The following is a 12,800-nucleotide window of genomic DNA, read 5'->3' as shown; positions in this document are numbered from 1 at the left end:
TGTTTCAACTTTTACAATGTTTGAGGCCCATGCCACACGTCTCACCTTTTATGGCTCCTCACCACTCACCATATTTTCAGGGCCCATCAGCTGAGGGGATGGATTTTTCATCCTCAGCTTCTGGTTCATCTAATCACACATCATCATTTAATATGCTCCACTACAATGATTCATCTAACTAGCCTCATTAAAGAAAAGTAATTGTTCTCTTTTATTCATGTTTTAAGTTATGTTCTGATGTTTGTAAAATATACTTAAGTAATAATTTAAGTTATGTTCTGATGTTTGTAAAATATACTAAAGTAATAATAAGTTATTACAATGCAGTAATACGTTTCATATACAAACTGCACACATTTTCACACCAAACCTGAAAATGAAAATGTTTTTTTATTTTACAGTAAAGAGTAAAAGCTTTTTTTGCACAATTGTTCTTTTTGTTAGAATGTTTACATTTTATATTTGGAAAGAAAAAACTTTTTTTGGCAATAACTTTCCAATAAAATGTTATTGGATAAAACAGAAATTGACTGCATTGTTTGACTGATATCCAACATTTCATGGTCTTCATTTTATTGTCTTGTGTTGATGTGGGCTACCAGGGCTTCCCGGATGTACTCTGCTGTGGAGAGGCCAGGTAAGTCAGGCTGCTCTGGTACTGTCTCTGGCTGCTCCATCATGTCTTCTGGGTGTTCCTGGTAAGCTACCTTCTGGATTTCACAGAAGTTGTGCAACGTTATACATGCGACCACAACATGTTTAACATAATTTATATTCGAGTCGTTTCTGTTCATAATGCTTCGCCAGCGGCCCTTAAGGTGACCAAATGCATGTTCAACATGAATGCGAGCACGGCTCAAGCAGGCATTAAAGGCAACACGTGGTCCTCTCACTGTGCTTTCAGGAAATGGCTTCATTATGTGTCTGGTCAAGCTGTATGCAGAGTCGGCCACAATCAAAGGAGGAATGTCAACACCTTGGATGTTCTTTGTAATAGGAGGGAAAAAAGTGCCACTCTTCAACTTACGGCTCAGGCGGGAACACTCAAAAACATACGCATCGTGGCACTTTCCAGGCCAGCCAACATCAAAGTCAATGAACTTGTATGTGTGGTCAACTAGTCCTTGTAAAACAACACTGTACCACCCTTCTCTATTATAATAGTCTGTGGGGTAGTTCACTGGGGCAATTACAGGGATATGTGTGCCATCCAAAGCGCCCGCACACATTGGAAATCCTGTCTTTTTCTCAAAACCTGTCATGATGGCTTGGATTTCTGGAATTGTTTTTGGCCTCTTGACAAAAACTCTTCTGAGAATGCTCAATGCTTCACACACCTCCCAAAATATGTTACAGGCAGTGCTGGTCCCAATACCAAAGAGATTAGCCACATCATGGAACTCCACATTACTGGCAAGCTTAGTAACTGCAACTCTCTTCTCTAAAGGCACAGGATCCCGCATGTTGGTGATTTGGGGGGTGACATGGGAGCGCAAATGGTCACAGAGTCTGTTGAATGACTCTCTAGGCATTCTAAAGTTGAGGTACCAGTCTTTTTCAGTAAATTTTTGCAGCACCTGTGTTTCCCAGAAGCAGGACTGTCGCCTTTGTGGTGTTCTCTCAATGTACCATGCATTTACTATAACAGAAAAAACAGAGAGAAATAAGAAACACAGAAAACACATTTAATTTAATGTGTTAATTTTTAACCATTCTACTCACTAAATGTCACAATTACAACAACAACAATCACTCTGAAATAACCAAATCGTTACTTAAGTTACTATGGTTAGGTTGCTTTTAGCTTACGTTAGCTATAACGTAAAAAACGTTCCTTACCGCATTCTGCGACGCATGTCATCCATTTTATCATCTTTCGAGATTTAGTGAGTGTGTGAGTGAGTGAGTGAGTGAGAGAGAGAGAGAGAGAGAGAGAGAGAGAGAGAGAGAGAGAGAGAGAGAGAGAGAGAGAGAGAGAGAGAGCAGCTCTTCATAACACAGGCCACCAGTGGCTCACAGATAAAGCAGAAAATGATCCAGATCTGTGATCATAAACTTCTCATATTTCTCCTGCTCATCATGTCAGGTAAGAGTTTATTCTGTGTTTCTGGGTCTTTCTAAAACAGCACCTGTTCTCAATCAGGTCCATGTTCACTCTGAGCTGAGTTTATCTCTCTTATGTTTTTAGTCTTGGCGTGTGAAACGAAGGAGATCTTGACTTTCACTGGTTATGAAGGAGGAAAAGTTGAAATACGCTGTGACTATGAGTCTGGATATGAAGAGAAGAATAAGTATCTCTGCAGAGGAGAGTGTCCAGTAATAGTCCAGGCAAAGTAACTCATTTTGGAGCCAAAAACAGAACTAATTGTAAAAGAATTTTTTTCTGCATAGATCATTTCTATGAGGTGTCCAGAACAACATACTAAAAGTTCTAAGAAATCCTAGTTGAGGAAATATGTTAAATTCTCATCAATCCGAGATGTGTGCCAATAAGGCCAGGCAACAATACACCCCAATGGGGCTATTTTTTTCCTTTACTCCTATCAAAATGAAACTTTACACAATGAAAGTACCCATGAAAAGTAAAAAATTTTGTATTACAAGTTTCTTTGAAAATGAATTTTAATATGAAAATGAGCTATACACTAATCGAATATGCCCAAAATACACCCAAATAGGCTTAATTTTTTCCTTTACTCCTACCACAATAAAACTTTACACAATGAAAGTCTACAAGAAAAGTAAAACATTTTGTATTAGAAATTTCCTTGAAAATGAATTTAAATATGCAAATGAGCAATATACTAATCGAATATGCCCAAAATACACCCTAATGGACTTATTTTTCCCCTACTCCTATCACAATCAAACCTCACAGAGTGAAAGTATACATGAAAAATAAAATTTTTGTTTTATAAGTTTCTTTGAAAAATCTATTTTAAATATGCAAATGAGGTCAACACTATGCCTAATTGACTTATGGCTGAGAAACCATAAAGTCACAAGTAGAAAAAACAGGGGCCAAATAACTAACACATTCATGTCCATTCAGTAAGTTAACCTATGCATAAACAGTTACTAACCACACTTACCTGGGTTACTTGCCACAAAAAGACTTATATTGACCTTAAGAACTGATTGCACAATCTTGCCTCCAGTTGCTTTCTAAATTCTTTTTCTTTTCTTTCTTTTTTTTTTTTTTTGCGAACAAGCCTTACCTAATGACATTCCTCCTCAGATAACATCAAAAGAAAGTCAGAATAGCCAATTTAGTCATTAGTAACATGGTGAGATTACATTTTGGGCTGGTAGATTTACAAATTATTGTTATTGTTAGTAAAATTACGAGATTACAGGCAGAAGTCATTCTTACCAACTAAACGATTCACTCTCACACAGAAGACAGATGAAAAACCAGATAGACACACTTTCCAGACATTCCAGCTCTTTAAAATAATTTTGCCAGACACCAAAACTGTACAGTACGCTTGGGTCTGCCGAGTCTGCAAATGTCTATGTCTGCTGGGAACGTTTGGTCAGAGAGATCTTCAACTCCCACCTCCGGCGGAGCTTTGACCGGATCCCGAGGGAGGCTGGAGATATTGAGTCCGAGTGGACCATGTTCTCCACCTCCATTGTCGAAGCGGTCGCTCGGAGCTGTGGCCGTAAGGTCTCCGGTGCCTGTCGAATCGGCAATCCCCGAACCCGGTGGTGGACACCGGAAGTAAAGGATGCCGTCAAGCTGAAGAAGAATTCCTATCGGGCCTGGTTGACTTGTGGGACTCCAGGCCCAGCTGACGGGTACCGGCAGGCCAAGCGTACTGCAGCCCGGGTGGTTGTGGAGGCAAAAACTCGGGCCTGGGAGGAGTTCGGTGAGGCCATGGAGAAGGACTATCGGCTGGCCTCGATGAGATTCTGGCAAACCGTCCGGCGCCTCAGGAGAGGGAAGCAGTGTCCTACCAACGCTGTCTACAGTTGAGGTGGGCAGCTGTTGACCTCAACTGGGGATGTCGTTGGACGGTGGAAGGAATACTTCAAGGATCTCCTCAATCCCGCCGTCACGTCTTCCATTGAGGAAGCAGAGGCTGGGGGCTCAGAGGTGGACTCATCCATCACCCAAGCTGAAGTCACCGAGGTAGTCAAGAAACTCCTCGGTGGCAAGGCACCGGGGGTGGATGAGATCCGCCCTGATTACCTCAAGTCTCTGGATGTTGTGGGGCTGTCTTGGCTGACACGCCTTTGCAACATCGCGTGGCGGTCGGGGACAGTGTCTCTGGGATGGCAGACCGGGGTCGTGGTCCCTCTTTTTAAGAACGGGGACCGGAGAGTGTGTTCCAACTACAGGGGGATCACACTTCTCAGCCTCCATGGGAAAGTCTACACCAGGGAACCTCGGATTCAGGAGGAACAGTGCGGTTTTCGTCCAGGCCGTGTAACACTGGACCAGCTCTATACCCTCTCCAGGGTGCTGGAGGGTTCATGGGAGTTTGCCCAACCAGTCCACATGTGCTTTGTGGATTTGGAGAAGGCATGCGACTGTGTTCCTCGCGGCGGCCTGTGAAGGGTGCTCCGGGATTATGGGGTCCGGGGTCCTTTACTAAGGGCTGTCCGGTCCCTGTACGACCGGAGCAGGAGCTTGGTTCGCATTGCCGGCAGTAAGTCAGACTTCTTCTCGGTGCAATTTGGACTCCGGCAGGGCTGCCCTTTGTCGCCGGTTCTGTTCATAATTTTTATGGACAGAATTTCTAGGCGCAGCCAGGGGCCGGAGGGTTTCAGGTTTGGAGTCAACACGATTTCGTCTCTGCTCTTTGAGGATGATGTTGTCGTGTTGGCCCCTTCAGACCAGGAACTTCAGCATGCACTGGGACGGTTTGTAGCTGAGTGTGAAGCGGCTGGGAGGAGAATCAGCACCTCCAAATCCGAGGCCATGGTCCTCAGTCGGAAAAAGGTGGCTTGCCACCCACAAAAGGTTGGTGGAGAGTTCCTGCCTCAAGTGGAGGAGTTTAAGTATCTTGGGGTTTTGTTCACGAGTGAGGGAAGGATGGAACGGGAGATTGACAGACGGATCGGTGCAGCTTCTGCAGTAATGCGATCGATGTACCGGTCTGTCGTGGTGAAGAAAGAGCTGAGTCGCAAGGCGGAGCTCTTGATTTACCAGTCAATCTACGTTCCTACTCTCACCTATGGTCATGAGCTTTGGGTCATGACCGAAAGGACAAGATCCCGGATACAAACGACCGAAATGAGCTTTCTCCGCAGGGTGGCTGGGCGATCCCTTAGAGATAGGGTGAGAAGCTCGGTCACTCGGGAGGAGGTCAGAGTAGAGCCGGTGCTCCTCCACATCGAGAGGGGTCAGCTGAGGTGGCTCGGGCATCTGGTCCGGATGCCTCCTGGACGCCTTCCCGGGAAGGTGTTCCGGGCACGTCCCACTGGGAGGAGACCCTGGGGAAGACCTAGGACACGCCGGAGAGACTATGTCTCCTGGCTGGCCTGGGAACGCCTCGGTGTCCCCCCGGAAGAGCTGGAGGAAGTGTCTAGGGAGTGGGAAGTCTGGGCATCTCTGCTTAGACTGCTGCCCCCGTGACCCGGCCCCGGATAAGTGGAAGAAGATGGTATGGTATGGTACCAAAACTGCTTCTCTTTTTGTAGTTAGCAAGTATTTCAGACCAGGTGGGCCACACATCAGACTTCAACTGTTTGTAAAGTAGTTTTGCTGTGTTATGAGAAGCTAGCAACAGCAATATCTAGGTTAGTTAAAGTAAAATAAAAAAGCTAAAATAAAATTAAAAACCAAAAAGAAACCTCCCCTGTTGTTGCTACCTTGTAGTGGTGGGGAGGCTTGTGTTCCCCCGTGACTCTGAAGTCTATACCGGAGGGGGTTATACCCCTGGCAGGTACTACCAAGCCAGGCAGTTTTCAGGTTAGAGGCCAGTCTAAAAGCAGCATTGCCATCACCCATTGGCAGTAGGATGATTGGGTGTATTTTGGGCATATTCGATTAGTGTATAGCTCATTTGCATATTAAAATTCATTTTCAAAGAAACTTGTAATACAAAAAAAATTACTTTTCATGGGTACTTTCATTGTGTAAAGATTCATTTTGATAGGAGTAAAGGAAAAAAATAGCCCCATTGGGATGTATTGTTGCCTGGCCTTATTGGCACACATCTTGGATTGATGAGAATTTAACATATTTCCTCAACTAGGATTTCTTAGGACTTTTAGTATGTTGTTCTGGACACCTCATAGAAATGATCTAAGCTGCAAAAAATTATTTTACAATTAGTCTGTCGTAAAACGCTATTTTGCCTGGACTATAAGCCTAGTGAAAGATAAAGACATTCCGGTTGAATCTGGATCTCCAGCTAAAGACAGGAGATTCTCTCTGACCGATGACAGAATGACCCACATCTTCACCGTCACCATCACTGATCTGAGAACAGAGGATCAAGGCCAATACTGGTGTGGTGTGAAGACAGGACTGGGAAAACTTGATAAATACACAGAGATTAACCTGGAAATTAAACCTGGTAAGTCAGAATATTCTGCATGAGTGAAGTGGACAGTGCACATAGATATGGTGTAAAACACATATAATCATAACTAATATATCAGTAACATCAGAGAGGTCTGTGTGTGTCTGAGAGAGCGCTGTATCACGTGTTGTAAGCAGGGTTCCCACGGGTCCTTGAAATCCTTGGAAAGTTTGTGAATCTGAAAAAAATAAATAATAATCAAGGCCCTGGAAAGTTTTTGAAAATGAACATAATAGATACAGTTCCTTGAAAGTGCTTGAAATTATTTTGTTTATTTACTTTTTCTGGAAAAAAATTCCATATTATTTCCTCCGGTTCGTTAATGTGTTATTTTGCCAACACTTCGTGGCCCATGCATACTTGCTTGATTTATGTTAGCTACGCGTGTTTACGCGTTACGCGCTTCCCGCGTGAGGCACTTTGTGTTGTACGTTGCCATGACGTTCACATGCGCACAAAACAACTACGATGGAACCTCAACATTTGTTGTTCGACACAAAAAATGTGTTCCCACATCAAGTCCTTGAATTTGAGGGTTTTGGACCTGAAAAATCCTTGAAAGGTCCTTGAATTTGAAGTTAACCAAGGTGTGGTAACCCTGTATAAGGATGTAAAGAGGCGAGAGAACAGAAACCACAGTATTCTCTGTAGATGATGATAAGCGTGTGTGTTCACACCACAGACACTGACCCGCATCACTTCCTCACACACAACACTGTCTCAGTTATGAAGAAATCGCTCATTCAAAACACAAAGTATACATTATCTGTTCACAAAAGTTCAGGTCCTTCTGTAGTAAAATACCTTTTCATTTTATATTTATTCCATTATCAGTCTCTGTTAACAGAGAAGCCGTTCACACCAAAACACAGCTGACATGATTTACATTAGACTAAACAGCCCATACTGTCACTATAACAGAGACTCAAGGATGCAGTGTAAAATTAATGAGACACTTAAATCTCTCATTTATGCCCTGATTTAGTTTTTCGCATGTCTGGTGTGACTGGAGAGCATCTGAACATCACCTGCCATTATAACAGTGATTTGAAGAACGAGATCAAGTTCATCTGCAAAGGAAGCGACCCGTCGCTCTGTGAGACATCGACTATCAAAGCTTCATCAGAAACAAACAGTACCGGCAGATTCTCTCTGAGGGATGATGAATCTGCAGGAGTTTTTACTGTGACCATCACTGATCTGACACTAGAGGATTCTGGGATATACTGGTGTGGAGCTGGAGAGACGGGACAAAAGAGGAAGACCAAGTGGATTTCAGTGACACATCTGAACATTAATAACGGTAAGATGCAGCCTTTTGAACTTATTTTTAAGATCATCATCTGATTGTAAAATTATATATAATGATTTGTTCGTTGTTCGCAGTCTAGAAGACTGTATTTAACAAGTGTTGCTGGTCACACATACAGTGCTATATTTGCACCACACCCTTGACATCAGTGAAGCGTTAATAAAAGCTGTGTCAGGGAAAAGTTCAAAGTGGTCACATGACTGGCCACAATATGACTTCTTCTGAAATGCATGCTCAATATATGCAAGCAAACAATCTTAAATAGTTTTTATTCTGCAATAACTGCATAAACTACAGACTGTTATTTAGATTTCTAATGTCATCATCTATATATTATGTATCATAAAATAAACCCAACGATCATTTGTGCTTCGGACACATCAGAGAGGAAGTCACGTAAACCAACCACAACAGCTTCAGATCACATGACTAAACCAGCGAATGAAGATAGTGAATCCATCAGACCCGTCACATCTTCAACTTCATCAATACCACCTTCATCTTCATTTTTACCACCTTCATCATTATCACCAAAATTACAACTAGGTACATATTCTGTTACTTACAACAATCCAACTCTCCAGATATCCTTAAAAACAGGACATTTGGGATTATTTTCATCTGTTGTTCATGTTTTTTCAACAGTCAATATTATGGCATTGGTTATGGTGCTAATGATGGTGTTTGGATTGTCATTGTTTGCTTATTTCGGTTTGAGACAAAAGAGACAAGGTAAAACGTACTCGGTTACTAACGTAACCTCGGTTCTCTCTAGAAGAGGGAACGAGTACTGCGTAAGTATATCTTACGCTAGGGGAAAATCCTTTTTCCGCGAGATATTGAAGCCAAAAATTATCCTTAATTTTGTAATAATGCACAACGCGTTGCGGCAGCATACAGACATAGGCGAGGCAGCTCGCGCGCCTATTGGCTGTTCTGCGGCAACTGCAGCAGCCTATCGAGCGAGGCCTGCTGCCAGACCCAATGACGCCAGACCCAATGAGGGTGCTTCGCGCCCGCTGCGTCACGTCCCGCCGAAACGGGCGTGGTCTAGGCCTATAAATATCACTCGCAGGCAGCTATTATCTAGTTTTTTCATCATAGAAGCAACCAGAGCGTGCGCATACACGGCAAGATACGCAGTACTCGTTCCCTCTTCTAGAGAGAACCGAGGTTACGTTAGTAACCGAGTACGTTCTCTTACGAGAGGTCTCTCGTACTGCGTAAGTATATCTTACGCTAGGGGACCCAATGCAAAACGCCGTGCATGCTGAGATCTGACACCAAAGGCCCAAGGGCGAAAGCCCGGGGCTCATATAGTGCATAATCACTCAGGGAACTCACAGGGAGTCCGGGAAGAGGGAGGGGCAAAGCCGCACTCTTCCACATATGGCAGCGTCGCTTAGACGCGAATGCATCATACAGACAGGGCGGGGTACGGCCTGAACTGATGGGAAAACGTGGGTCTTACACAGTCTGCCCAGGCACATCTTGTGCTACTGCTTTTCACTGTCGATCATTGAGCTGTGCTCAGTAGACGCAGCATTCTGAGCTGATAGCATCAGGTTAGCCAGCAGAAACACGGTCTTGAAAGACAGATGTTTCAGATCAATCGTCTGTAAAGGCTCGAATGGTCCACCTTTCATGGCTTCCAGTACCATAGAAAGGTCCCATACGGGGGGTGAGGGAGGTCTGGGAGGATTCAGTCTATTAACCCCTCTAAGGAAGCGGATGACTAAATCGTTCCTTCCTATTGACTGACCAAGCGTTGTTCTTGAGAATGCTGCTATAGCCACCACATAGACTTTGAGCGTGGAAGGGGTCCTGCCCTTTTCCAACAGCTCTTGCAGGAAGGAAAGCACCTCCGTCACTCCACAGTCTGTGGGTGACACACCACGGGCTGTGCACCAGCCCGAAAACACTGACCACTTCGAGGAGTAGAGTCGTCTTGTAGACGGAGCTCTAGCCTGCGTGATCGTGTTTAATACTCCCTCAGGGAGTTCGACATGTACCCGTTGATGGCCCAGACATGAAGGGACCACAATTCCGGGTGAGGATGCCAGATCGAGCCGTGGGCCTGAGAGAGGAGGTCTCTCCTCACTGGTACTGGCCACGGGGCAGTGCTCGCTAACTGCATCACTACTGGGAACCAAGGCTGGTTTTCCCAGAACGGTGCTACGAGCAGTACCGAGCATCCTTCTTCCCTGATCCGCTCTATCACCTGAGGCAGGAGAGAGACGGGGGGAAAAGCATAGAGCGGGCGGCGGGGCCATACATGAGTGTAAGAACTGATTTTCCTGTTAAAACAAAACTCACCCTGCAATAACGCCATAAAATGCACCCTGGACAGCAGATAACAAAGGCAGAGCACAGAACCTTGTCCTGCCCAAACTTATCTCATTGTCCCCTTGTTTGACTTCAACTCATCCCCCCTCTCCCTCCTCAAGGAATGTCTATTTAACACATATGGTGTATCTTGTGAATATGTTGTTTTTCCTTTTCATGTTTGGTGTCATTTTAAAGGACACAGTGCGATTGGTAAAATGGTCTTAATTTCATTGCAGTCATTGCTTTAATGAGAAAGATTGAGAACTTAGGAGAATCCGGTATCTCCTCTCTGGCTGATATCTCTTTACATCTCCTGAAACCAGGTGCTACCCCCCTGGGGTACATGGATTGGCCCAAACAACTCTAAACAACATTTGCTTAACCCCCTTCTGTTCTGATCTGGTATTTAAGGCGAGGGAATAGAATACAATTTGGGACTCTTTACCAGGATCATCCCCCATACAGTAATGAATGTCAGTATTTTCCTGTTGGAAAGCCCTGACACATTACTGTGTGTCTCTGTCAGGAAAACATTGCTTACTTTTAGAGTCATCTTTGAGTAAATGATGTCATATATTTTCTGAATTGGCTTTTAATAAATTACTTCTGTAATTGGCATGATACATTTTTACCTGACAAATAAATGTTACACCTTGATTTATTCTGCATTCTTCTCAAATCATTATTTCCAGTAGATTAATGTGTAGTCTGGTGTTTCCGCAAATCTTTGTCCAGGATAGATCAAACTGAAGGCACTTTGAATGGAGCATGGGGCACATCTTAGGAACTTCTGATTTCTGACTATCCCCTGACTTAGCATGTTGTATGCTGCAAATATTATAAAAAATTACACCTATGGGTCTGCAGTGAGCGGCTGCATAGGGTAAAATACTTGCACTGCACCCTCTGACTATTTCAGGACTGGCTAGTTTGTGATCGTGAGCGCACATTCGCGACGTGACGTCTCAAAGTGACACCCGGTCCGTAATGAACGAATAATTGAAAGTATGGGATAATCAGAATAATCAAAGATCTAAATTAATTCATAATCAATGTTTATGATTATTTTCTAATCAGAAATACGATCTAAATTTGATTATCATTTGAAATTGGAGTCAGATTAAGCGTAGAGCTAAAGTAATACTAAAACTAAGTTCCAATAAATTAAGTGAACATCACTGGAGCGCTGAAAAGACATACACGCTTTAAACCATCGCCAGGCCGTTGGATTCCGTCGTTGGGCTAATGGATGGTCCTTACATGAGCCAGCGCGTCCCTGCTCTTGGAGAAAAATTCCGGGCAGTGAGCGTTTTCTTGAGACGCGAACAGGTCTACTTCCGCTCTGCCGAATTTCTTCCACAGCAGTTGGACTGTCTGTGGGTGTAGAGACCATTCGCCTGCCGGAACATTGTTCCTGGACAGTCTGTCTGGTCCTATGTTTAGGAGAAAGGATTGCACAGGTTGCGCAGGTTGCACTGAGCCCATACCAGGAGGCGTTCTGCTAGTCTGTACAGGTTCCTGGACCTGAGGCCGCCCTGGCGATTTATGTAGGACACCACGGACATGTTGTCCGAGCGGACCAGGACGTGTCAAATTAAATTTTGTCAAATTAAAATCATTTAATTCCTTTTGTCCCAATCTGGTGAAACAGGAGTGTGGATGAAAGGTGTCGCTCATTTCTCGGCTGAAAACCTGCTGACTGAAGAAGTGAGTTTCATCATGTGTCTGTTTGAGTTTGATCTCAATCAGTTTGTAACCGTTAACTTGTGGATTCTAATCATCTTTCCTGTTGACCATGTCCTTGCTCATCTCTTTCTTCCCTTGTTTCAGGACACACACACTGTCTGTCATTATGAAGAGATCATGTGCACAAACACTCATGGCTACAGTTTGGGCCTTCCAGTGTTTGGTGAACACGATGCCTCTGATTCTCTCACCTATTCAACGGTCATATTTCAAACTACAGATCATTCAGACAGGACTTCAGTAGCGCAGGAAATAAATGCAACTGTTAGTCCATGATGACCTTGTAAAACTGAGTGACAATGTTTGGTTACATATCTGAATCCATGAGCATTTTCGCTGTTAAAAACATGAAACACAGTCAGTGGAGCGGGGGGAAAAAACGCAATTCATAATCAGGTTGATTAACAGTCAAACCTGAATCACGCCAAACTTAAATGTGCAGTCTGTAAGAATTACAACTAGTGGTCGAAATAAGTACTGTAGTCGAATTCATAATATCGGAGATCGTTGTTTCTCCCGCCTCCACAGACTCGACGGCGCTCACACGGGTTGCCAGATTGAGCACACGCAACAGGAATGAGCGGACAATGGAAACTGGCAAATTGGCCACGTAAAGTTTCACAGACCAAAACAAAAACAAACATTCCAGCCTGGAAACACACATTTCTAAGTATAATAACTGGCTGTAGAAGGGTTTTTCAGAGAAACGAGTCTTTGAACTTAGCATGTTTCCTCAATATATGCAAACATATGATGGTATTTGTATGCTTTAGTAGACTGAAAAAGTGAAATACAGCACGAAGAATGAAACTCCTTGAAATCTGTTTCCTTGGCATTATTTTGGATAAATCATCAGAGACATAAGATTGTTTGACATA

At 43.7% G+C, this 12,800-nt stretch overlaps 2 protein-coding genes and 1 long non-coding RNA gene across 3 annotated transcripts; 2 read left to right on the top strand and 1 right to left on the bottom strand.

The window, feature by feature from the left end:
* Positions 1 to 517: 517 nt before the first annotated feature.
* Positions 518 to 1,945, bottom strand: LOC311077629 (uncharacterized protein). Its single transcript, XM_084106207.1, has 2 exons — positions 1,840 to 1,945; positions 518 to 1,639 (listed from the first exon to the last, which is right to left on the bottom strand). Exons 1-2 carry the CDS (start codon positions 1,871 to 1,873, stop codon positions 573 to 575), a joined length of 1,101 nt encoding a protein of 366 aa, XP_083962333.1. The 5' UTR covers positions 1,874 to 1,945; the 3' UTR covers positions 518 to 572.
* LOC311077923 (polymeric immunoglobulin receptor-like) lies at positions 1,919 to 8,033 on the top strand. The gene is made up of 4 exons (XM_084106569.1): positions 1,919 to 2,086; positions 2,189 to 2,316; positions 6,287 to 6,530; positions 7,522 to 8,033. The coding sequence occupies exons 1-4, from the start codon at positions 2,032 to 2,034 to the stop codon at positions 7,881 to 7,883; spliced, it is 789 nt and encodes a 262-aa protein (XP_083962695.1). The 5' UTR covers positions 1,919 to 2,031; the 3' UTR covers positions 7,884 to 8,033.
* Positions 8,034 to 8,186: 153 nt separating this feature from the next.
* Positions 8,187 to 12,264, top strand: LOC311077645. Its single transcript, XR_014604943.1, has 3 exons — positions 8,187 to 8,580; positions 11,828 to 11,883; positions 12,007 to 12,264. It is a non-coding gene; the product is annotated as an uncharacterized lncRNA (long non-coding RNA).
* The last annotated feature ends 536 nt before the right edge of the window (positions 12,265 to 12,800 follow it).

This window comes from Abramis brama (assembly GCF_963993115.1).
Source record: "Abramis brama genome assembly, chromosome: 2".
Lineage (NCBI taxonomy): Eukaryota > Metazoa > Chordata > Actinopteri > Cypriniformes > Leuciscidae > Abramis > Abramis brama.
This window is presented reverse-complemented; position numbering and strand designations above follow the sequence as displayed.